At 38.9% G+C, this 27,001-nt stretch overlaps 1 protein-coding gene across 1 annotated transcript in view; it reads right to left on the reverse strand.

The window, feature by feature from the left end:
• Window positions 1-753: 753 nt before the first annotated feature.
• baz1b (bromodomain adjacent to zinc finger domain, 1B) overlaps window positions 754-27,001 on the reverse strand; it is a 35,498-nt gene continuing 9,250 nt past the window's right edge. Inside the window, exons 6-20 of the mRNA XM_039756872.1 lie at window positions 26,215-26,412; window positions 25,600-25,791; window positions 23,794-25,396; window positions 22,185-22,323; window positions 19,848-19,972; window positions 18,324-18,435; window positions 5,751-5,849; window positions 5,079-5,256; window positions 4,777-4,962; window positions 4,470-4,617; window positions 4,115-4,262; window positions 3,732-3,853; window positions 3,308-3,456; window positions 2,838-2,944; window positions 754-2,751 (exon numbers count right to left, since the gene is read on the reverse strand). Of these exons, the coding sequence (XP_039612806.1) occupies window positions 2,034-2,751; window positions 2,838-2,944; window positions 3,308-3,456; window positions 3,732-3,853; window positions 4,115-4,262; window positions 4,470-4,617; window positions 4,777-4,962; window positions 5,079-5,256; window positions 5,751-5,849; window positions 18,324-18,435; window positions 19,848-19,972; window positions 22,185-22,323; window positions 23,794-25,396; window positions 25,600-25,791; window positions 26,215-26,412 (4,224 nt within the window). The 3' untranslated portion in view covers window positions 754-2,033. The remainder of the gene's footprint in view (window positions 2,752-2,837; window positions 2,945-3,307; window positions 3,457-3,731; window positions 3,854-4,114; window positions 4,263-4,469; window positions 4,618-4,776; window positions 4,963-5,078; window positions 5,257-5,750; window positions 5,850-18,323; window positions 18,436-19,847; window positions 19,973-22,184; window positions 22,324-23,793; window positions 25,397-25,599; window positions 25,792-26,214; window positions 26,413-27,001) is intronic.

Here is a 27,001-nt window from a genome sequence, read left to right on the forward strand (position 1 = left end):
TGTCAAGTTCTTTTAGTTGCTTCTACACGGGCACTGGACCCCAATATGTAATCCATCATCGGTTTTGTGTTCCTTTCTCAGTTAGTCTCAACGAAGGAGCATGTCAGTGCCAAGCAGAACAAACATTTGGCTCGTCTGCCCCTAAAATGCAAATCATGCCTGCTAGATCTTCAGATGCCAGGTCCACTATGGGTGCGAGACAACCCAGCTCACGCAGGCTGGCTGAGAAGGAGGACGTGCAGAACACATGAAGAAGCTCTAAATATAAAGTCACTTTTGGGCCTGTTCAGGACACCTACCCTCGGGCCTAGCACAGCAGCTTCCACACACATCACACTGCTAACTAGCAGGCCATGACCCGCCTGGCAAAGAGCTCCAGCTCCCTGCAGCTGTGCAGCCTTCTCTTATGTCAAGTCTACTGCCAAGCCAACGAGTCTGACTCTGACCCCTCAACCAAAAACGACCCCCATGGCAGCTGCAAAAGGGGCCACACGAACCATCAACTTACACGAGAAAAGACAGAATAAAAATGACGAGAAGAGATAACTGAAAGCATACAAAATACAGGTGAACTATTTCCCATGAATCAAAGATTCAAAAGACGGAGAAAGTGAGACACCACTACAGCACAACTTAATGGCACTGAAGCGCATTTAAAAAAAAGCAATGGCCACGAACCCATAGTGTGTTAAAACTGGAGACGAAGACAGACTTGTCTGGTGGTAACACCTGGAAAAAGAATCAACACAAACATCCGTAAGGGCAACAATGGCACCTTGGCCCGCTGTTCACACAGACAACAGCCAAGACTGCACAGCATTTTATTTATTTTTTTTCTTTTATTAAAAAGGATTCCACAAATAGGAATTTTTTTTTGTTTGTTTTTCCATTTTTACTTCAAAAGTTGAGCATTACAAACTACCCAAAAAAGGTGGACGCTGAGGTTTGAAGTAATACACCGATCAAAAGAGCTGGAAAGTTAAAGACTCCTACCTGCTCCCCGACCCCAACCCTGTTCTTAGCAAGGACTCTGCACCACATCCAGCTACTGCTGTGTGCCTACTGGACTTCCAGCTCGAGAACCGCCTCGCAAAGCTCAGCAGCTCACTGGCCAACAGCGACCTCTGCTGTTGAACAGCAGCATGACCCTCAGCCGGCCAAAAGCAACGCCACTCATGAAGTGATCTGTGGCAGGAACATTTTGTGGTTTAAAAAGTGACCATCAGAGAAGTGCTTTAGGCCAGGAGGAGCCCAAAGCAATAATTCAACAGAGCAGCACAAACTCAAATATGAGCCAAAATGAAAGGCTGCTTGGAGAGTGAAATGTCAAGTACACGACAGAGGCTACCCGATTCACAGTAGACTATACTGTGATGGCATCACAAAAAAACTAAACAAAAAAAAACAAATAAGATTGTCCACATTGGTGCAGGGAGGGACCACTAGGTACTGATATTTTCGCGACAAGAAATGAAGGCAACGTTCTCAGAGGACCAGTGCTGACAGGAGGCCGGAACTTTGGACGCAGAGAGCAGTGTGCACAACTTTCCAACAAAACGCCTGCTGTTCAAGTTTATGAATACAACATTGAAGAGTGGAGCAGTTTAACTTCCCCAAACTCGCACAAGCCTTAGGCCGCACATTACACCTTTCTGGAGACTGAAGGGGGTTATTTTAAAAAAAGGGGAGGATTGGGAGAGGGGAAAAGAAAAAAAAAAAAATTCAGAATTTCAAAAACCTCCCCCACAAGGGAGAAAACAGCCCACTAATATGTTTATGTATATATATATATTTATATAAAAAAAGCCTTCGGCAAAAAGAGCTCCAAGTGTTTGTAACAAGCAGTCCAGGCTGCTCTGCTGCCTCTGCAGTCCAAGTAAACAAATAGATTCCCCCAAAAGAAAAAAAAAAAAAAAAAAATAGGGTTTAGTTTAGGCCTTCACTCGTGGAACCCTTCAGTCCCAAAGGGAAGTGGACACATTTTACTCAAAATGCTGGACAATTACACAGGAAGGCTGCATGCCCCAGCATGCTCAGCGTTTCTGTCTCTTGGAATGTTGTGTAGGCCTGTGCTCATCAGAACTGTCCTCTCCATCTTCTTCCCTCTCCCGCTTGCCCAAGTGATTTCTCTCGCTGTTCTGCTCATTCTCGGGGACCACTTCAGTGACAACTGGTTGTCGCGGTGGTCTGCCACGCTTGCCTTTTCTGATTTTCTGGGGCACCTCTGGTTCACTGTAACTTGCCTCGCCTTCATCGTCCTCATCAATTTCAATATAGCTCTTGTGAGATGCAGCAGCAGCCCTCTTGCTTTGCCGTGGTTTCCGGATACCTTGCTCGCTGTCGTCTTCATCGTCTTTGTATTTCTCCTTCAACTTGGAGATTCGACGCTTCCTTTTCTTTGCTTTTGGAGTGTCTTCTTTTTCACTGTCTACATCCTCCTCCTCTTCCTCGTGGTGTTTGTTTGCTTCACTAACTCGCTTGCGTTGTCTGCGGCGCAAGTAGTTCTGGTTTGGAAGGTGCTTGTGGAGCAAATCTACAAAGCACTGCTCAGTTTTAGCCAAGCAGGACAGGACATGGCTTCCCGATTCATTGTACTCCTCTGCATTTGAGAACACCAACTTTATGTCATCGATGAAGTCAGTTGGGTGGCGGTACTCTCTATCAGTGAATTTGGTTTGCATGGTCTTGAAGTCCATAGGATGCGAGATGACATCGAAGTAGTCTTCAGCCTCCTCAACAGAAACAGGCTCTCTAGGGAAAGAAAATGTACATTTCTGGTCAGTAATGAGAGCACCTACTATTTAAACAAAACACAGCCCTTGGAGCTACAATCTTACCTGAATGGCCAGCTGAACCTGAACTTCACCAGTTTGCAAAGGATCTCTTCACATTTCTGCATCTCCAGAACTTGCCTGCGAACCCCATGTCTAGTACCTTGCCGAACCTGGAGGAGAGAGGAAATAGGAACCACAACCGAGATTGTTACATTTCACTTCATCCCTGTCACCAAAAGTGCAGCATACAACAGTTCCCAAATAAAAAAAGACAACTGGTAGATAATTTACTACTGGATCCTACAAAGTTAAAAAACCCAGAGTGGGATGAACTGACAAGACATTCTAGAATTTAATAAAAATAAATGCTGGTCAAATAAAGAGGCGGCTTTCAATAGCATAAGCCTTGGGATTTCAGCATACTACCTCAAACCCAAAGTAATACCATGTTCACAAGAGAGAACCACCATTTATTTATTATTACAGTATGAGCATATATCAGTATAAAAAAAATGAGAGAGTGCAACTCTAACCAATTCATCAATGTCGGCCTGGCTGCCTGGGCTGCCCCTCTGCCGTACACCTCGAGGGTTTTGAGGGGAGATTTTTTTGGGTTTGCGTCCTGGCTTGCGTCCTCGGGAGGTTGTTGTCTGCTTATTCTTGGCAGTTTTACGAGACCTCACTGTATTTAAAAATGACATTAAATAGATGTGAAGTAGAGGCAGTGAATAACTTACAATACAAGCTTATAGCAGTGGGAAAAAAAAAAAAAACAACACACACACACGGTCTAAAATTTCCCACAGCAAGACCTCTAAATCAGAGAAACACAGGCATGGTAGTCTGCCTCGCACAGAGCTAACTTGTGAATTTTAAAATTTTCCACTTTACCAAGAACACCTTAAAAGTTAAAATAATAAACCAAAAAAAAGGTGAAAAAACCTCTAGGCCACTTACAACTGAAACCAGCCACCTTATGATCCTCATCAGACTCCTCTTCCTCCTCTTCCAACTCATCCTCATCCTCGTCGTCTTCCTCCTCATCTTCTTCCTCCTCACTCATATCCTCATTGTAGTTTCTAGAGCATAAGCATAAAAACTTTATTTTAAAACACTGAAAAAACAATTCAAGGTAACATTACGCATCTCTATATAAAGTGCGGTTTTGAGGTCATAACAAATCTAGGTTTCCGTAAACAATTTTAGATGCAACAAAGAGGTCAAACTTTGGAAGACCTTAAAATAAAACAAAGAAAAACGCTGTCGACATGCAGGAAGCAGACAACTAACTATGCAGTTGGAAGACCTTAAACAAAAAAAGGTCAACAAAAAATAAATACCTTCCACGAGAGCAACGACGTGCCACAGAAGGCTGACAGGCTGGGCACAACCACTCTCCATCAGGAATTGAGTACAGTGCAGGTCTCAGACAGAAAAGGTGGAAGGCCTTGTTACATTCATCACAGAGAATGAGCTTGTCATCCTCACCTAGAAACAAACATGGGCAAGCATTACTCATGGCTAGATACATCACAGACGTTAACTTTTCTAAGGAACACGGATACATGAAAAACTTCATTTCACTTCTTCCACAAACCAATGTACTGGTAGGAGAATTAAGAAAGAATGCCACTAGACAGACTGAGACATGCCTTAGTTAGTTTTCTGGCTCATGAACACAGAAAATGTACTGACCTTTCTTCCGACAAACTTTGCAACGGGCATTTTCAGCTGACATGTCCCACTTGATGCACGCATCCAGCATGCCAAGAAGAACATGCATTCGAGAGAAGGTTTGGGCCTCCCTGATCATGGTTTTCCATTTTTCCACTGCTGAAGCGACCTTAAAAACAAAGCAAAGAAAGTACAGTGCAATACTGATTATATAGAAATTAAAAAAAAAAAAAAAAGGTCAGGATTCTGAAACGGCAACAGACAACAGTAAAATTAGGTTCACCAATAACAGGGAGAAGAAACATTCCAGTTTAAGTGCCTTACGTACTCTAGCCTCTTCCGCCAGCTTCTTGTCCTCATCAACCTCCTCCGATTTACTGCTGTCATCTCCACCGTGTCTCCTCTTCTTCTGCTGCTTAGGGGCCATAAAACCTTGGAGGAATTTCTTAATAACACTTTGCTGTAGAATTATAATACAGTCTCCAAAGTCTCTGAGGTTTTCAATGGCTCGTACCTGAGTAAACAAAGATCAGCAGCAAACAGATTTTTTTTCCTTTATTCCCCTGAGGTATCACAACCATTAGCCTTTTTTTTTTTTTTTTATATATATAAAAAGAAACAAACACCTACCCTCTCTTCAAACTCACTGGTGTCATCCATGTAACCCAAGCCTCCCTTCTGAAGACGAGATGCCACTTCAAGAATGTCACTACGTAGAAACTTCAGTAGCTCCTGATGGCCATCACAAGTTTTGAGACCTGGACTAGGCTTGCGAGCCAAGAACATGGAGTGCAGGATGTCCTGAAACCTGACAGACCCATGGAAGACATTTGTCACATATACAAAAGGTTGCAAATTACAGTTCAAAATATCTTCCAATACAGCACATTTTTTTTTTTTTTGAAGTGCTCTAAAAGATTGTGTATACAGACATTTCAGGAAAACCTAATAATCCTGTTGTGTTTCAATGTTCCTAGCTATGATGCTAATGATTTGTTTTCTACAAAATATATACATTTAACCTTAACTTCAGACATTTGTGAAGGCACAAGCACCATTTTGTCTATTTTAATATTGCATACCTTAGAAAGAATACAATCTTATCTACTTCATTTCTCCAAAATATCATCAAGTCGAGCAAATGCATTCAATTTTAGACGTCATCAATACAAACAAGAACTGCTGACTGACAGATGGGATGACTGGTTTATGCTTGCTCTGGGTGATACTAATAGATTACCAGAAATTGCCAAAATAAACCAAAGTTTTTAAAAATTCCAAGCTGGTGGATGATATGCTCACTTTTCCTGTAGTCTCTGCTTGAGATCACTCTCTCTAACTCCTTGGGGATGAAGACTTTCCACCAACTCTTCCAGCTCTTTCTGGGTATCACACAAGAACCTGTGTAATGGAGAAACACTTTCAAGACATGGATCCGTAAATATTGCTGGACATGCGTCTAAGAACTATATCTGGTTTATTTTAGCACTTTAAGTGGGACAAACCAGATATTGCCACAAGATCAAATCGACCCAAACATCTGTACAAGGTTAAGCTTAAATATTAAGTCAATAATAAGTATTTACCACCCTTCTCAAACCAACACATAAAGGATATTTACAATAGTGCAGAATAGACATATACCGGTATAAACCGGTATTAAACTGGTCATTATCAAGATATCAATAAGCTCTTTGAAACTCGGCTAATGTTGGGATGAATTAACTTTTCAAAAATACTGATAGTGCCAGTTTTTCTAACTCCTAACTGTCCCCTATTGAGGACAACATTGCAGGCATCAGGCGCTCACAATTTAGTCTCGTAGCTGTGCGTTTACATTCTGTGATCTCCAGTAATCATGACAGATGGGCTAAAGTGCTCAAATGTGTGGGCTCACTTTAGTAAATGTGATGATAACGCAGCTAAATGCATTATTTGTAAAAAGGGGGGTAATGGGGGTAACACTGGCAACCTCTTGAAATACAAGTACAACATTACATAAATGTGAAGCACAGCAGTGTGCAGGAATGCTTCAAGAAAGCGGCTGCTGAAAACGTACTCACACTGCAGCCTTCCAGCTCAGATGCTGCTTGACTTGGCCAAATTGAAAATGCAACTGTATAGACACGATTAAATCAAGGTAACGCTCATCACCGTTATAAAAGTCAGTCAATAGTTATTCACTCAGGACATACAAAGTGAGCATCAGTTTTAACTTGTGTTCAGACAGAGTCAGTCAAGCAGCAGCCACAGCTTCATCAGTGGTTACCAGAATTCAGACATCCACATCCACCCTGTTCTCCATCGCTCAAAAAGGAAAAAACAGCAGAATACCACAGGGCTGCAGCGAAGTGTATTGTATAACGATTTACAGCCCTTCACCACAGTGGAGTCGAGATGGTTTAGGTATGCATAGTACAGCGCAAAATCGCTAACTGCTAGGTAGTTAGTCACATTAAGTTTGAACTGAGCGGTCCGGACAACAAAAGGATAATTTATAACTTATAGAAGTGTATCCCTTTAAAATGCGAGTTATGAGGTGGTAATAGCAATGATCACAAGAATAAAAATTGGATAAAAACAGTTTATTATGCATGTTGTTAAACTGCTATATAATTATTTTTAGAATGTTTTAAAACAAAACGCTGGTATTTATGTTAATATTGGTTTTGGCAGGTAATTTAATGACAGCACAGGTCAGAGGTGAAGAAAGAAAAAAAAAAAAAAAAAGGGAGAGAAAATGGGATTATAGGCAGAAGATAACTATATTTGAGGTTTTACCCTGAGAAGTTTGTTAACATCAAATGGTAAACTTCAACTAGAAGTTTAACAATGAGCCGACTCCAACACAGAGTTAACGGTCGAGAGAGAATAAGCAGACAGGCTAGTGGTTGGACACACGCTATCAAGAACCGGAGAGTTTGTGAAAGGCTGAACAAAGGAGACGATGGTGGGCATTAGAGGTCATCGTCACTGTTGGATGTTGTTACAGCAGACCTGACAAGTGTCAGCTTGCATCCCCTGGGAACAAGCAATTTCCATTTGCTCCGTCAGAGCAAAGAAGTCAGTCGCCAAGTAAAGTGTGGTACTATTTAAAAAGATTAAAAAAAAATTATTTTTTTTTTGTACTTTTTTACTGGCTTAGGTTTAATAAGGGGATTTTACTTTTTAAAATGCTTTCAGAGAAAGAATTGTTGAATAAGCACTAAAATTGTTTTTATGAACTTAAATCAAATGAATGTATGATTTGGTATGAGATGTGGGATGTAATAGTAATAAGTAATAGTTTAAAAGCACAGGTAGAAGCAATGAACAAAATGAGTTCTCAGTTTAGAGGGGAAAAATGTTTGTTTTTTTTAAACCGTAAGGAGGTAACGATATCCCTTAATGCATCGCTTGAAGGGGGTGGTAAGTGGGTTTCTCTCACCACATTAGGGAGAGTCGCATCGATAAGAGTATTAATAATTATCTGTATCGATAAGCAGAATCAGTATCAATAAAATCTTAATGATACACATCCCTAGTACAGGAGGACATTTAGAAGCATGTTTTAACTTTGAAGGTCTAAAGGAGCAAAAACAAATCGAAATGAAGTGTAAATCGGCATTTTAAAGAAGCATACAGCCTCAACAAGCAATGTAATAGAGAAAAAAGAAAAATGTGGGTAATAGGGTAGGTTTTGAGCCCCAAGTCTTGCGTTCAAATATTGTGTAGACCTTCAATATTCTTCAAGTGTTAGCATAGTGTTTGTTAAGTAGCCCAGCACCTAAAAGGAATGTCCATACTAGCTTAGACTACTCTAAAATTACCAGTTTCCTCAACGACTAAGTGAATATGCAGATTTAAAAAAAAGATGGATGGAAAAAGAAAAAACAACTTTACTGGCCTTTTTATTGTTTTGGTGAAAAGGGGTAGCAATAGTATGTCCCACTCTGGATGAACCTCATATTAGCTTTCTTTCCTGGTTCACCAGATAGCCAAAAAGAGATCAGAACACAACTTAACTTTCAAATTCATAGCATTTTTTCCCATACATTGCACCAACTGTTAATTTTCACAGAACTCAGTCTGCAAAGAGCTTTACTGGTGATTTCCCAGCGAGAGACTCTCTGTATGCACATGTTTATTTACTGTAGTCTGTGCTCTATCCCACTGGCTTTTTTTGCATCTAACCAAGTTTTGTTCTCTCTGTAGAGAAAGGATTATGGATCTACCACAATTCTTCTTGTTCATGTTAGAACAACAGACTGCTCATTTGAAAGCAATGTCCCATTAGGTGCAACTATCCGACATGGCTGTTAAAACATTTGGTTTATTAAATAAAACAAAAACACACCTCGATCATCTGATAAATAAGCAAAAAAGTTATTACAATACAGGTTTGAACAAGGAGGCATGGGTCTAACAAGATTACTCATGGCAAGTGTCTTGACCAACAGCAAGTATGACAGTCAATCAAAAGACATAGGGCTGGGTATTGGCACCGATATCCCGATTCAATATTGATTTTCTCTCGTTATTTTTGAAGTGCTGAAGTTATTTATTATGTTCTTCATGCATGGCCGAGTTAACAAAATTTATTTTAATTTGTCTACATAGTGACTGCAAGTTTTGCTTCTTAAATGTCATTCCATGCTCATGAATTCGTTATGATTCAAGTCCAGTTGGGGATCATGCACTGGTACCCTCTACACAATGAAATAACTCAGGATCCAAGTTTGCAACCCACCAGGCAGACATGTGGTCCAGTCCCACCCTCTGGAATGACCCTCTATATGCCGCAGCCAGCTGATGCTTACTGACAACAGCATTGGATGAATGAAACAAAGACAAAGAACAAGCCATCATGACCGACAGCGTCACTAATGTGATCCTTGTGAAGTAGGTCCAGAAGATGCACCACATCAGCTATTTTGCGCATATGCTCACTTTGGTATTGCAAGTTTCTCCCAAAATTCCAACAACTGCCCGCTTGTTCTGCCAGGTGAGATGCATTGCAAACTTTTTCCATTGTGGCAGTTCAGCTAGCCACAAGCTTAGAGGAGCAACGTTTATTGGACTTTCCAACACACAAACTTGTGCTGTTCCATCACGTGACCACATCAGTTACACTGGAAATGCTAGAAAGTTATTCAAACAGCCAGCCAGCTCAGCAGTTCTGCATACAGGCAGCGAGGTGGCTCCTGGTGCGACTGTCATGTAGTGCTTATCTGCAACACCTCTGCCACAGGTGCCTAGTTATTTTAAATGTAGTGACGTGATTATCACGTAGGAATCTTCTGTCCAGCTTTTGCAAGTTAGGGTGATGGTCTCCGCTAACCTGAGAGATTCGGAGATGCTTTGTTTAGGATCTTCATAAAGCTTAGGTAAAATTAATTCACTCATTTGCTTTCTGGCTGGTATAATATACAGAAGTTCCAAAACTGGAATTATTTGTCGAAAGCCCTCATTTTCAACACTTCTTTACAAATGAGAACTGCTATACATTGTTATTTTTTTGGGTACAAAGCAAACGGAAGCTTAGAGCTAAACGCAGATTGTTTAGGATCTCAGTCGACATCCAAATGAATAGAGAATGTTTATGGGTGATGTTGGGAGAAATGATTCCTCAAATTTGTGTTAAATTCTGAGTTGCACAGCCTTACTTTTATCCAGCTGTTCTTTACCAACACAACGTTTGAATACATAGTAAGTCGACACATTTGATTTTAGTTGAGGATGACACCATTTTATGCGAGTTAGTAAAATGCTTTTTCCACAGAAAGCCTTAACAGGCGCATTAGTGACATCTACAGGATCAGAGGCCAAAAACTAAGATAAGCAAAAGAAATTTACATAAATTCAGTGGGATGGACATTCAAAAAAGATCAATTTTGAGACTGTTTTACATATAAAAAGATTCAGTTTTGATAATGGCTTATAGGCTGAAAGAAGCAAATTCTTTCAATATACAAATTACAATATTTAAACATATTTGAGTTTAAAAAGAGGCAACAATTCAGCCCAACGAAGCTTGCCAATCCTAGTCACCCAGTTTCTCCAAAATAACATTGCATCAAGTTTTGAAAGTACTTTTTAAGTCATACTCTCTACCATGTGACTTTGCAACTTATTTCATACGTGTATGGTTCGCTGTGTGAAGAAAAACTTAACGTTTGTGTGAAATCTACCCTTGACAAGTTTCTGTCTATGACCTTACTTTCTTCTTGAAGAGCCTAAAGTACTAAACTAGGATAACACCATACTTAATTCTTTGTTAAATTAAAAAAAAAATTCTATCATTTCACATATCTAAATCTGTTTGCTTAAAAGTGTAGCGGATACTTTGCAGCACTCAAAATCCCACAGAAAAATTAGTATGCCAATTCCAGGACTGCATTGTCTTTTTTTGTGTATTCCCATATAAATGTCAAAAAGCCCCTACTGTGATTACCTTGTCTGTCTATCCTCATGAAACTACTCAGCTGGACCAATTTTGTTGAAATCTGGGACACTTAACTCTTCATGGACATTTGTCAGGAAATGAATTCTCTTTAAAAATATGAGGACAGCACCATGTCCCAGTGATCGTGCTACTGCCTCACAGTATGGGAACCCAGGGTTCACATCCCCATTCCTCACTGCATGTTCTCCCAAGGTCTACATGGGTTCAGTTTCCTCCCACAGTCCAAAGACATGCAGGTTAAGTGGACTGGCAATACAAATTTTTTTTTTTTTTATTATTATTAATTTTATTGTAATCATTCCATACAAATAGATCAATTTTTACAAAAAAAAAAAAAAAGGATTGAAAACAAATGTTATTGTTTGTCAAGACTGCACACAATCCTACCAACAAAAAAGAACGTCTCAGGAGAAGAATGTAGAAGAAAATAAACATGGTTGCAATGGCGAGTCGGATAGAGAAGGGGGAAGGAGATGGAAAAAAATTGAGACAAACTTTCTAAAGTGTGGGACCACTTCACCAAAAAAAGAAAAAACAGGTGAATGCAGATTATGCAAAGTGGAGCTTTTTCACGGCAGCACCACCACAATGCATGAGCATTCTGTCTTGAGATTTTATGTTGGCGCTGTTAGTTAGGGTCAGATAAGGAGGGGGAGGGAGAGCGAGAACGAGACTGAGAAAATAAAAGTGAAAAAAGCTAACTTTTACAAGTAACAAATTTACACCCAATCTGTTTGTTTTCAAATAATATTGCATTAGTAATGCGATGTTTTCTGATTGGTACTATTCAGGTCATACAATGATTTCTTCAAAATGTCACACATTTGTCTTTCTTTTTTTTCCCCGGTGCTGCACGATAACAGCAGAAGGCGTGAGCTTATTCACTGCTAGCAGGAGCACGCAGGTAGCCGGTTGCTTGTTGTATAACAAGCTTGACCTGGCGCTGATCAAAGCACATGTACTATGCAAGGCATGTACGGGGTCCACCGAGAAAAGAAGAGCGTTCATGGCTCACCTTCTTTCCTCAGCATGTCCTGGATTTCTGTGCAAACTAGACAAAATCGTGTTTTTTGGGTCTGTCTCCCTCCCTCCCCCCTCCGGTCACGGATTACAACCGTAAGGTACATGAATGAATATGAATAATGTTGCATTCGTGCCTCAATGTTTTCCAAAATGTACTATAAAAGGTCATAAAATGAATACTTCCAAATAGCATATATACCTATGTCTCAGTTTTTTTTTTGTCAGTGTGGCTTTGACATCACGGGCCATAAGGCGCATACTAATTCAGCATAAGCAGGAACATTCAATAAAACTGAATAAAAAAAAATCAAGTGACAATGAGATATGAATAAGGCAGATTCGCCAGTGTTTGTGTGTCAGCTTTAATCCATCCAGATCAGAGAATTTCCAGTTTGATTTTTTCAAAACAGCACTGACATCTACAGTTATTCCAGTTTCAGATAAAAAGTAACAGCATCAGAATCCCGGGGGGTGGTGGGTTGGGGCGATAGTATGCATCATGACAGAATAAAGGTGGAAAAAAAAAGGTTAACTTTTAAAAGAATTATAAATTTACAGTGGTTGTTACAGACGCAAATCAAATGTATGTGTTTATTGTATAATATTAACAATAAGAGCAACTCGCTACTCAACGGTAAATATACAAGGCAGTCAGGATCGAACTGGGGGACTCTATTATAAGTCAGCAATTCCTACCGCTGCACCACGGAAGCTATTGTATTGTCCTTGAACCTTTTGTGAAAGTGTTTATTTGATCTTTGCACTTCAGGCTTTACACATTATATAGTTTATGTCTACATTTTCTCATTTATTACTAAAATATGAAAAACGTTTTCAGTTTTAACAATGTGTTTTTTGGTTAAGTTAAATGGACTTTTGTTTAAAGACTACATGCACTTTAGTTTGTATTGTTTAAGGTATTTCTTTTTTATTGTGATGGTCACACGAATATAAAAACAACATCTGATTATTTTCAATTTCATATGTTTCACTGGTTGTTATTTTAATTTGATTATTAATTTTAATCTTGTTAATGCAGACACATTAGGGTGATATTCACAGGTTGACAGATGTGAGCAGATGAGGCAAGACTTGCACTGGAGCCCAGAACAGGATGTGTAACCACAGGTCGCAGGCATCGAAATAGTCAGGCATGAAATAATGGTGACCAATAGAAAAATAAATTGAACGATTAGTCGACTACCAAAATAATCATTAGTTGCAGCCCTAACCAACAGCTAACATGACATCCAACTGAGGCCAATTTTAACATCACTTGATTTGGAATCATATGTGAATGCTATTGAGTGACAACAAGCCTATTTGGAATACACATTTTGAACTATATGACAAGGTGCTATTAAAAAGCATGCGTTTAATGCAGTCTACCAATACATTCAATTGTATTCAATTCAATTGTATACACATCTGATAAATCTTGGAGGTTGACCGTAGTACAGAAAAAAAAAACACAACAGCCAAATGTAGGCTAGTGCCCAGCTTTATGAAAGAATAACCACTGTGCCCCTATTAAAGTACAAAACAAAAAGGTAATGTAACGTATGGCAATTTCATTGGTCATGCAAGTCCAACTGGAGAAATCAAGCAGACAACATTAAACCTTTTGCGTGGCAAAACCAAAAAGAAATCTAGAGTGCTTCACTGGGCCCTGAATAGAAGTTGGCTTCAAGTAAACCAGGACTAAAGGATTACAGTACTGTTAACAAAAAATAAGTTTCTGGTAGTTGTTACGCTGAAGCTGGGTTCAAAGCTTGCCTTTAATCCCTCTCTCACTCAAAATTGTGACCGAGATGTAAATGCATCACTAAATTGTTTTTTGCTTGTGTCATCATTTATGTCTAGTGAAAGCCAAGAAAGTAGAACATAATCTTTAACTTGTGGAAAAAGTCTGCAAAAACCAACAATGAGCCCCCTGGCCACCCGAACCAAACACATGTGAAAATGAATTTCCAACATTGCTTGGTTTGCCTTTATTTTGTTAAGTTTTTAAAAATAAGTTGTGTTAATCAAATTAATTCATTCCATTTATAAAAAACAATGTTACCCTGACTGAAGTCTAAACATCAAAACCACACTTTGCAGAAAAATATGGAGCAAAAATTATACGCATTATAGACTTTTCAGCTGTATGAAGCATAACAGACATCAGTCAATACAGACACCTTGTACCTAGAAGATGAAGAGCCACTATAAAACAGGCATATCCCAAACGTCAACATGTTCCTTCAAGACAGGTCATGTGCCACTAAATTGTTCGCTATAGAAATATGTTAAAATTGAAATGACTTACTACTTACAACCAAGAAATTCCTGATCCTGTCTGACTCCCTTGAAGTTCTCAAAGGTTACTGATCTCAGACTACATCATTTATCTCCTAGCCCCATGTACAGTATTATTGGCAAAATAATTCCACTACCTATATTATAATGGATTCATTAAAACTGATATAAAATTGAATCTTTAAAACGAAGATTAAAAAAATATTATATTCTAGTCGAATAGTATAGTTTTCTTTGACTTGCCATCGCTCAGTGTAAAGATTACAGGACTCGCTACCTTCTGTGTGAAGAGAAATCCAATTTCAGCTTTTTTGTATTCCTTTATTGACAGGCCTCATTGCACCAGAAAAAGATCATCTTAGTTGCATTTAGTAATGCAGAGCAGGCCTCTGGCTACATTAACATGCCCAATGCTAATAATAGGGCAATTAGAACAGAGATCAATGGGCTCAGGAGAGGCAATGTAGCATGCAAAATGGCCACCTTAAACTACGAGGGCCTGAAGAGCTTGCAATCTAAGGCATAAATATGACATCTTTCTAGCTAAGAAATTCTGTTTAACTATTTAACACCAAGATCATGAAAAAGTGTAAATCATTGACCAAGAATTGAAGGGAAACAGAGCGCAGATTAAAGTTTGGCCAAGTAGTGTATATTTGGTAAAAGACGAACAAACATGTGGATATCCCTCGAAACAGAGTTTGGGCATTTCATTTACATCCATTTTTAACAAGTGTGTAAAATCAAGCACACAGCCATGCAATATACATTGTGAAACATTGGCAATAGAATAGATTGTGCAGACTGTAGAGGATCAATTTTAAAAAGGCAAAAGGTGGCATCCTATGACAATTCCACAAATCAGCATATGAAACTGCTGCTCTGCTCCAGTCAATTGTCAGTGCTATTATTGGGAACTAGTAGCATCTAATAGCAAAACTCACAAAGAATATCAGTTTTATCTTTTGTAATGTCAGTAATTAGAGGAGGCTCACACTCATCTTTTTATATAGGATGGATTAAGACTACTAGACTTGTATCAAAGTTTCTGAAGCATATCTTTTTAAGAAACTTAATACAATTTACTGATGAACACAAGGATTATAGAAAAGACTGCTTATATACTCAGCAAAAAAAAGAAACGTCCCTTTTTCAGGACTGTGTATTGTTATTTCAACAATAATGCTTTAAAAATCCAAATAACTTTACAGATCTTCATTGTAAAGGGTTTAAACAATGTTTTCCATGCATGTTGAATTAACCATAATCAATTAAATAACATGCACCTGTGGAATGGTCGTGAAGACCTTAACAGCTTACAGAAAGTAGGCATTTAAGGTCACAGTTCTAAAAACGCAGGACACTAAAGAGACTTGTCTACCGACTGTGAAAAACACCCAAAGAAAGATGCCCAGGGTCCCTGCTCATCTGCGGGAACGTGCATTAGGCATGCTGCAGGGAGGCATGAGGACTGCTGATGTGGCTAGGGCAATAAATTGCCATGTCCACACTGTGAGACGCCTAAGACAGCGCTACAGGTAGACAGGAAGGACAGCTGATCATCCTCGCAGTGGAAGACCACGTGTAACAACACCTGCACAGGATCGGTACATCCGAATATCACACCTGCGTGACAGGTACAGGATGGCCACAACAACTGCCCGAGTCACACCAGGAACACACAATCCCTCCATCAGTGCTCAGACTGTCCGCAATAGGCTGAGAGAGGCTGGACTGAGGGCTTGTAGGCCTGTTGTAAGGCAGGTCCTTACCAGACATCACCAGCAACAACGCCGCCTATGGGCACAAACCCACCTTCGCTGGACCAGACAGGAGTGACAAAAAGTGCTCTTCACTGATGAGTCACGGTTTTGTCTCACCAGGGGTGATGGACGGATTCGTGTTTATCGTCGAAGGAATTGAGCACGTCTGGGACCTGTTAGATCGCAGGGTGAGGACTAGGGCCATTCCCCCCAGAAATGTCCAGGAACTTGCAGGTGCCTTGGTGGAAGAGTGGGGTAACATCTCACAGCAAGAACTGACAAATCTGGTCCAGTCCATGAGGAGGAGATACACTGCAGTACTTCAAGCAGCTGGTGGCCACACCAGATACTGACTGGTACTTTTGATTTTGAGCCTCCCTTCATTCAGGGACACATTGTGAAACTTTTTAGTTTATGTCTTATGGTGTTGACTCTTTTAGTGTTCATACAAATATTTACACATTAAGTTTACTGAAAGTAAAAACAGTTGAAAGTCAGAGGACGTTTCTTTTTTTGCTTAGTAGATAATCAACACAAGACAGACTAGATCATAGGTTTCCAACCTTTTTTGGGTCAGAGCCCACTTTTTCAAAGAGTGATTTGATAGCACCCCCCTTGGGTAAACTATACTATATATTGAAAAACAAAGGTTTTTTTTTTTTTAATATAAATACTTTTATTAGAAGATAACAATTGGTGTATTGCTCAAAGTATGATTAAAAAAATAAAAAATTATATCAGTGAGAGGGCTGAAGCTTAGTGTGATGACACTCATTTTTCAATGTTTGCTGCCATTTTTGTCATCAGCAATCTTATTCCACTATTGACAATCTGTTTCTTTTCTTTGTTAATAGAATGTTGATCATGCTAAATCCTCTTTTAGCTAAATATGATGATGATGGGAGACTTGTAGATTGTCTAATTCATGTTGCCATCAGGGAAAAGTAGTGTTTCTTACCAACGAAGAGGCGTATCTGCGAGAATTAAAAGATTTGTTGTTTGATGAAAGTGAAATCAACACATGCAAGTGGCAGGGATGCGAAGTGGCTGGCGCATAGTGCAGGCCGGGGGGTTGGCAAGCAAAGTAGGCAGGGGGCAAAGCCCCCTAGTTTTTAATAAATAGGTCCTCGTAAGTTTTCCTTTGAATGTGATCTGTAGGTACCGCACTGCAATTTTAGGTTTACACTTGCACTGAAGGAATTCTGAAACAATTTAGTATTGATAAAAAAGAAAGTCTCGCATATTTATAGTAATGTGCAATGAACCTGTCAAAACATGCATAGATTCGGTCCTCTGCATGTGCATTAATCTTTATGTACTTGCATGATCTGAGAATGCAAGACTTGTGCAAACTTGTAAATATAATGTACCAATACCTACGATTTAATATGGACGGGTCTTTCTTAACATGTAGAATAATTGGTTGAAACATGCATTCGATGATTATTTGTATTAATCAAGTTTTTCAGCACGTTCTTGCGAGTATTGCCCAAGGGGGTGGCGGCTGGTCCTCAACACCCCGTTAATATGTCTTGGACCAGAAATGGCCCCTTAGGATTTCTTCAGTGCCCATCGGTGGGCGGTACCACCCTGGTTGGGAACCTTAGGACTAGATAGCCTTTTGTGTTATGGTTGTCTATTTAAAGATCCAAATTATCTTGGCACAGATAGCTTCCCAGCATACATAATTAAAAACTCCAAGGCAAGACCCAAAACAAAAACTACATGCAAATCATCTTTTACAATGTAAACCTAATCCTGTTACCCCTGATATGATTTGCCACATTTTTATGAGAAAACTTAAGTAAAATACAGTCTAGTGAAATGACTGCAAAGTAGTGAATGCAACTTCTATGTATGTATTTACCAGTCAAACCTTACATAATTCAAGTAAACATTTGTGATATTTTAAACTACAATGTGTCCTCCACCCCTATTAATTATTTAAAAACGGATGCCTTGTGGAAGTATTCATAGAATAAGGAGGAAAATAACTCAGAAAAATGCCACCAAAGCTTCCACACAATTTTGTAGACCATATTATATAGCTTGAACATATGTGTGAAAATTCTATTTTTCTTTGAGATCAAAGCAGAATATCATTTACACTTTGTCCTGAACAGCTGCAAAGGAGTAATGGTTATCAAGAATGCCACAGCCACCAGAACTGCCTATTGCTTAAACAATGTGTGGAGGGAAACAAAAACACACAACACACACATTTTTACAAATGATTAATGAAAAGAATGCCAGAACTGAACTTGTTCCAAAAATTTTCATGATTTTGCTAAAGTACAATAAAAATTAAAAACCTGCAGAGATCAAAGTCTAAAACTGACTTACCAGAGGTTCTGCCCTTGTTTCGGCACCGTGGTCTCTATGCATACATCCAAAGCAACAAGAGCTGCTGTTTGCATATTACTATCAATAGTATCGTTGTTGTCATTCTCTTTATCTGTTAAGTGAAACACACACCAATTAAAATGCAACTCTTCATTACTTAAAACACCAACAACCACTTGCCGGAAACATTTTGTACCAAATATATACCTGATGCTCTCTTTCAACCTACAAATCGCCTTTAAACATTATGTACTTTGCTAATACTGTGTTGGACCACATTTTGCTTTCAGAACTTCCGTAATTCTTCATGGCATAGATACAACAAGTTATTGGAAGTATTCCTCAGGGATTATGGTCCATATTAACATGACAGCTTCATGCAGCTGCTCAGATTTGTCAGCTGCACATCCATGATGCAAATCTCCCATTCCACCACATCTCTAAGGTGCTCTATTGGATTGAGATTAGGGGACCATGTAGACCATTTGAGTACAGTGAAATCATTGTCATGTTCAAGAAACAAGTCTGAGGTTTGGGACATAGCCATCAGAAGTAGGCTATGGCATTTAAACAATGGCCAACTGGTACTAAGGGATCCAAAGTGTGCCAACAAAACATCCCCACACCATTACCCCACCAGCACCAGCCTGAACTATTTATACAAGGCAGGGTGGATCCATGCTTTCATGTTGACGACACCAAATTCTAACCCTACCATCCAAATGTCAAAGCAGGAATCAAGACCAGACAATTTTTTTCCACTCCATCGTCCAATTTTGGTAAGCCTATGAGAATTGTAGCCTCAGATGCCTGTTCTTAGCCAACAGGAGTGGCAAGTGGTGTGGTCTCCTGCTACCGTAGCCCATTTGCATCAAGGGTGGAAGAGTTGTTCATTTAGAGATGCTCAAACATATGTTGGTTGTAACCAGTGGTTATTTGGGCTACTGTTGCCTTTCTAACAGCTTGTACCAGTCTGGACATTCTCCTCTGAACTCAAGGCATTTTCACCCAGAGAACTGCTGCTCACTGGAAATTGTCTCTTTTTCGGACCATTTTCTGTAAACTCTAGAGACGGTTGTGCATGAAAATCCCAGCAGATGAGCAGTTTCTGAAATATTAAGACCAGCTCGTCCAGCATTAATAACCATGCCAAGTTCTAAGTCACTTAAATCACCTTTCTTCCCTACGCTGATACTTGGTTTGAACTTCAGCAGGTCGTCTTGGCAAAGTCTAAATGCCTGAATGCATTGAGTTGCTGCCATGTTATCAGCCAATTAGATATTTGTGTTAACAAGTACCTAACATAGTGGCCAGTGAGTATATATCATAAACATATTAACCCTAGCAAGTGTAGTCACCAAGTAAAAGGACAAGTTCAGTACTTTGTAAGAAGGTGAAAAACCTCACTCAAAAAAAGATCACAACACAAAACCTTTGCTGATACTTAACACATCTATATCATAACTTGAAAGGAAGAACTTTGGCATCAGCCTCAAGTACTACTGGACTATAATGTTTACTTACCTTCGTTATCTTGTTCCTCTTCCTTTATCTCCTCTGGAGACAGTGTGAAGCTATAATCAATGCTATCATGTACCCATCCTTTCTCAATGTAAAGGCCTGGGATAACATCAGAAAAGAGCCAGTAGCTGCACACAAAAAAAAAAAAAAACACCACACACATTAATGACAACTCTCCAACATACACCAAATTATTAATTTCTGCTGACAGTGCTGATGTCAATAAACATATATCATGAAAACAATGTGTTCAAAGCAAATACCAAAAGTAAGGACCTAATCTAAATCAAACAAATAATGAATTTGTCCAGTACTAATTGTGTCAGAATGAAATCTGTAATATTTCAAGATGCCCAACTAACTGTAGCCTCAGAACAATATGCATCAAGAAACCAAAAGACCTGGACAGCAAGCAAATCACGCACATAGAGAACTATCCTGAATTATTGCGCAGCCTAAATATGGAGACGTGGTTAAAGGACAAGTGTATCATTCCAGTGTGATACTTGAGAAACTTAGGGAGTGCGTACACTATGCAATATTCTCATATTACCACATCGAGAGTTCAGGTGTCCTCTCACACTAAACTCCAGAGTGTTACTAGTATAGAGTGTAGCATTCGATTCATATTCTATGGTCTACAAGGCATTTATTGACTGGTTTTACTATTTTGGAGCTTGGCTCTGATGCCGTTCTTCAGGTAACTGTTGCGTGGCATCTGAGCGAGAGGTCTGCTTTGTTGATGTCAGCTTGTCTGCTGCTCAAAATGGCACAACCTCTCGTTACAAATCTCTTTAGCACTTGATTGATTAGGGTATCAGCATCTCTGGTGCGCATTTATTTTGAAATCAGTGCATTGTTTTAAAAATAAAAAAAAAGGGCAACAGGAAATGCAAAGGCCCAACGTCCTGTGAGGACTGGTCTGCCACAAGTGAATTTAACATAGTTTTTCTGAATACTTCTCCAGTGATTTAATATCATTTTGCATCCGATTCTGTCCCATTTACTCTTAAATCCAAGATCCCTAACTTTTGTTTAATGTTCTTCCCTTTAAACCAAATGGAAACTAATATATTTTTGATTGTACATTCATGACAACACCTTAAAAACCTGTTTAACATGTCTCATGTCAGGCAACACGTGTGTTACACAATTGATCCCAGCATTACCTTGTTGCTGGTTTGAGAATGCCTAGATCAGAGTGATTAAATTGGAAATATTTAGGCATCTTTTGTTAAAATATTACTACTGCTGTATAATATAGATGTAGAAGTCAGACTGCTGGGAAATTAAGCAAAACACTTACATATAGTAATTTCTGCTAAAGGTGGCAATACCAATTTCTGACACCAAAGCTGTATGTACTTTTTCCCCTCTACTAGACAAATACATCTCTTGGTATTTTTGCTGAATATATGACTGAAAAGGCAAAATTTTCCTTCTATTTTTATCCAAGTATATCACTTATCTGTAGGCACAGTTTGCACAAAGATCTGTTTGCCTGTTGAAATATGTTGAAAAAGTCAACATTTTCCAGGGGTGTACTTACTTTTTTTTACATGATTTGTAATAGTCAGAAATATTATTAATATTATTTGAAAAGTCAAACTGGATCTTGCCCTGCAGGACTCAAAAATGCGAATGAATCAAAGGATGCTGTTAAAAATGGCAAACTAGGTAAAAATGTCTGTGTGTGGCGTTTCTTTAAGCCAGAAACTCTAGAGTTTTCAGGGATGCCTGCTATTTATAAATCAGCACTACAGCACCACCTATAAAATAATAATATCTCCTAAATTAAAACACTGAAAAGTTATATTAAGACAATAAACCATAATAAATGGGGCAGAGGGAGAAAGAAAAAAAAAAAAACCAAACCACACACAACCAAAAAGTGACAGAAGGGAAAAAAAATCATTTAAAAACTAAGACAAAAACAATTCTTTATCTCAAAAAGTTTATAAAATTTAACAAAACACAAAAAAAAAAAAAATACACACTGGTATATCAGATTATCAAGGTTATTCATAGCAGAACCTTAAAGCAGAATATTTAGTGTATTGAATACACATTCATAAGAGGCTTTCAAAGACTAAGGAACCTTATTTGTACTTTCACATTTTTAAATAACGGCAAATTTCGCTTGCTGTGACCATTTTCAAACCATTTTACTCTAAAAACTCAGACCCTTCAAAAGAAAAGAAAAAAAAACCTAACAAAAGAAGCTTGACCTAATTGCACATTGTAGCTTGTACTTAAACCACAAACACAGGAAGATAAAGCAATAAATAAAATTAATTACCCCATGCCAAACGAAGAGCCCCAAGTACTCCAACAACTTACCGATTGTGGTTGCGGTCAACACCTAGTGGCAGACGACGCAACACAAGTTTTGCTTTGGTGATACCTTCCTGAAAAGCCTTTTCAGCTGCAGCTTTTTGCTTACGATTTCTCTCATCTTCTGCTACCTTTTCTTGACGTTCTGAATGAGGGCAGGGAGAGGAGGAGAGAAGAGACACACAGACAGATGAAGATGAGCACATTAAAAGTACCATCACAGATCAACCTACCAAAAGCATGGCATGAACAGCTAAGGTATAGCAAGTCTCTCACAAAAGTCAAAAAGCTGTCCCAAGCTTTAAAACAGGCAGATTTTAACTTACCCCACTATGTTTTGCTATTAGCACCACACAGAAGTATAGATGCTATGTAAACCAAAGCAAACAAACTTGATATAATAAGAGTTGATAGTGAGGCGTTAGAACATATCACCAATGTTTTTCACAATAGCTATTGAGACACTGGCCATTCATCTCCAGAGGAAACCACAAATAAGGGATTTATAAGAGAAGGACTTGAACAGAAAATATAGGGGTTTCACAAAAACACTAAACCAGCTCTAATGTTTCAAAAAATGTAACTATAATCAGCCATTTAAAAAAAAAAAACCACACAACTCAATCCATAGAACCGAGAAAGTCAGTACTCCACTCATGCATGACTGCAAGTAGACACATTACTCTGAAAGGCACAATGATATATGATCTAAATAAAGTAAAAACTAAATATAAAAATAGCTCACAGTATTGAAGACAGTTAAACACATACTGAAAAGCAAAAACAGCAGAGGTCACGTCTGGAAATCCCTTTGTATGATCATGAGTGCAGGAATTATATTAGTTATATGAAATTTAAATTAATGACTAATCCATTAAATATTACACTTTAATAATATTTAACAAATTAATTAATCAAATATAAATCTTACAATAGAAAGTACTACAAAAGCCTAACCAACTGGTTCACTAACAAATCAAACGTTAAAAAAGCATGTTGTTACAAACACAGCTTTAAAGGAGTTGTGATTAAAGGGAAATATTTGGAATTATCTAGGAATTCACTACTTTGAGCAGTACATATATAACATTTGAATTATTACAAATGTTATACACCAAAATATTTGATTTTAAGCAGTAGTTTTCCATTACTGGGTAGAAAATGTAGATTTTGCACATGCCAAGATAAAATGTTTAAGGTGGAAGAAGTTATTTCAGAGGTTTCTGAGACACAGCTATTCATGAAATTGTGAAGCCACAATAGCAAAGTTTATGGTGTACTCATAATTAGAGAGTATCCTGTACAATAAGCAAGCAGATCCCCTCTATAAACAACCACTAAATATTAACATATTACTACTTGTGCTAATTTGTTCAGCACTGAACTTTCTTCCTCCAACATTGTCATCCAAGCTAACATGCTTCATTTCTGTTCCAGCAACTGTTGAAAGCAGACACTTGTACATGGTTAGCAGCCTCTATCCAGGATATAAAATCTCAAGTTTCTATACAACTCAAGGAGAGGTGTAAAACAAATATTAAAACCTTTAATTGTGACTGTATACACTCACAATTAGATATGATAAAAGCTAGTGTAGGGTCTGGAAGTTACCTACCTTTTATCTGCCTTTCCTGCTCTTCCTTTTCTTTCTTTGCTTGAATGGCATGTAGACGACGGCTTTTGACAGTGCTGATCATGTCTTCTGGCTCCTGATTTGGTATGGCACCCTCTACTTTAGGTTTAGCAGAATCCTTTTTTTCCCCAGCAGAAGCTGCTTGTTTTTTTTTATCAGTTTTTCCCATTGTGCCAACGGATCCTGTACTGGCACCTCCTTCCACTTTCACCCATCCTCCATCTACCTTTGCTTCCATATTTTCTTTCCGACGTAGCTTTTCAGCTCTCTTACGATCATTGACCTCCTTAAGTGTAGCAAGCCTCTCTTTCCAGAGTTCCACAGAGCGTTGCTGCATAGAATCAACATAGTCCTCAACCGAGTAGGTCATCAGTATGCGGTGGCACAGTGCAACTAGGAGACTAACTTTCTCTTGAGGAGTCAGCTCAAAGACTTCCATCGTTTCCAGCTTCTCTAAGAACTCATAGTTCTCATCATCAAAGCCAACAAGTGCTCGATCTTCAGAGGAAGAACCTTCCCCACTTTCATCATGTGCATCCCAAGGGCGTAAACAAAGGCGAACCAATTCTGAAGCAGAGTGCATAGTAAGGGGGATCTCTGAAAGGACCATACCTAGTTCACTATAGCCCTCTGCTAGTTCATCCTGAAGCAAGGTCTGAAGGAGAATTACAAGTACCCGATTAAGGTATAGAAAGCCACCCCTCTCGGAGGAAAGAGATTCCATAAGTGCTGCTGCCGTGATGGGATACTGATCATCTGGCATAAGCAAGCCTGAAAAGCAGTTCAGAAAATCTGTAACCATGGCAACATCTCCAAAGAGCGTATTGGGCAGCCCTTCTGGCATGTCCACCAACTTGAACGTTGGCAAGGGCTGACCAGTTAACTCCTGGTCTTCATATCGCCGTAGCTTCTCCAACCGTTGCAGCATTTCTTTCTCTCTGCGCTCTTTAGCCTTTTCTCTCAGCTTTTCTTTGATTTCCTGCCTTTTCTTTTTTATAACATCCTGCTTTTCCTCATCCGTCATGGCTGCCCAACGCTTTTTCTGCTCCAGAAGCTCCCAGCGTTTCTGGACAAGTTCACGTAAATCTTCTGGGAGCCTACCCCGATCCTCTGGGGTCAAGACTTTAGCTGCCTTTGACAGCAAGCTGGACAAGGCATTTTTCTTATCCTCTTTACCTTTGTTTTCTTTGTAGTATCTGAGAAGGTGTAATGCCATGGGTGGCAGAGGCTTTCCCAGTTTTGGGGTGCCCCCAGAGGAGTTCTTGAACTTCTTTTGAGGGCTACGGGATGGTGTGCCCTTGGCCATGTCCAGAAGTGTCATCTGTTTCATTTTGGGCCTCTTGGCGGTCTTTAAACTTTTCTGCCCGCTAAGAAGTTTGCCGTTTCCTTTTTTGTGTTTGATCTGCTTGTCTCCATTGGACTTCTTTTCTCGTTTTTTCATAGTTTTCATACTTTTTTTGTTGCCCAAGTGGTCTGGATTAATAATTAATCCAATATTTTCATCATCTTCTGTGTCACTAGAGTCTTTAATGGCACCATCAGAGTTCTTTACTTTCAAGGGAGAGCCATTCATGGTCTTTTTCACCTGTATGTACAAGAGACGTATTTTAAAAACATACAAAAGCAAAAAATTCAAATCTGTTAATCTCCAGGCTCAAAAGATCACCTGACACGGTCACTCTGAAACTGCAAGGTTAACAGCAAATGCTGCATTACCAATTTAGCTTTTATAGTATTCGCAGACAGCACCCCCAAACACACACCCCCCATCATCATCTTTATGGTCACCTGCATATGACCCCAGAGTGTTGGGCTGAGGGGAGGCCCAATGGATTTTTTCTTCCTCTTTTTCTTTTTGTCTCCCTTTTCAGTTAGAACATCCATATCCCTGCCAGATTCATCTCCCTTTTGCTTCTTCGAAGATTTCCTGTCAACTGAACTTAAACTCTTACGTTTTGCAGAGGGGTTGTGTGTCATGTACTGCCAAAGTAATAAGAAATGTTAATCTCTTGAATTAAAGATTAGGTACTCATCTTAAGTGAACAATCAGGGAAGGGAAGGGGGAGAGAGGATTTTCAGGAAACTTGGGTAGTACAAAAATGTGAAACCATTAAAAAGCATGCAATATAAAAAGGCACAGTAAATCAAATTTGGCTTGATTTCTTAGTAACAACCTTACAGTATTAACCACTCTATATTCTATTTTAAAATACTGTTGTTAACCTTTGCAAGTTAATACATTGCATATTGATGTATAAATGAAAACGGACAAGCAGTAACAATGCGGTAATAGTTTAATAGTCATTTGAACTCGCCCAGTTACCAATATTCATGCACTAAAGCCATATGACCAAATGCAAACATCCAAGTGTAAAAGGAAATGCCTCACTTATTTTCAAATACCTTGTGTGGATCCAGAAGGAAGTCACTGAATTTGCTTGGGAGAGAGTACTTTTTTACAAGCTCATCCTCAACCACCCAAGGTGCATTTTCTCCTGTTCCCAGTCGCAAAGAATAATGGCGAATAAAGTAACGCATGATCTCTTTGTTAGGGGGGCGCTCAGTGCGGTATAGGCTGTCCACTGGTACATTACTGATTATCTGAAGCAGAAACAAAAATTATGCCTAATTCCAGTTAAAGCAAAACACAATTCATTTTTTTAAGCTTGCTTATTCTATTGGGAGTAGTCAAGCGCAGAAGTCTTCCGAGACAATATAAAAGGCACAATGCAAGAAACCTGTGGTGTTTCATTAGTTCAAATCAAGGCACACCCACTTGTACAAGGCCAATACAGAGTCATCAGTTAGCCTCTCTCACACATCTTATACAAGGAAGAAAACCTGCACTCTCATAAAGGAAATGGGGGAAGGGGGGGGTTGTATAAAATCTAGACACTGCCTATTAACTCAAAATTACACAACTGTTAGGCAACAGCACTAAAATCCAACATACTACCTAGGAATTCATATTCAAATAGTTACATCGGATCTTAATGTTCTAAATATACTTAAACAAAAAACAAAAAAAAAACACACTACTTTTGAAAATAAAAAAAACTGACATTTTACAATTGAAAGAATGTTTTCTCATTTTTACCTCAACTCGTTTCAACTGTGGACTACTGGAGTATGTTACAAATCCTTTTTGCGAATTACTACCAAAATCTACTCTGCCTTCTACTATTTTTAT

The sequence above is a fragment of the Polypterus senegalus genome, chromosome 6 (genome assembly GCF_016835505.1).
Source record: "Polypterus senegalus isolate Bchr_013 chromosome 6, ASM1683550v1, whole genome shotgun sequence".
In the NCBI taxonomy this organism is placed as follows: Eukaryota; Metazoa; Chordata; class Cladistia; order Polypteriformes; family Polypteridae; genus Polypterus; species Polypterus senegalus.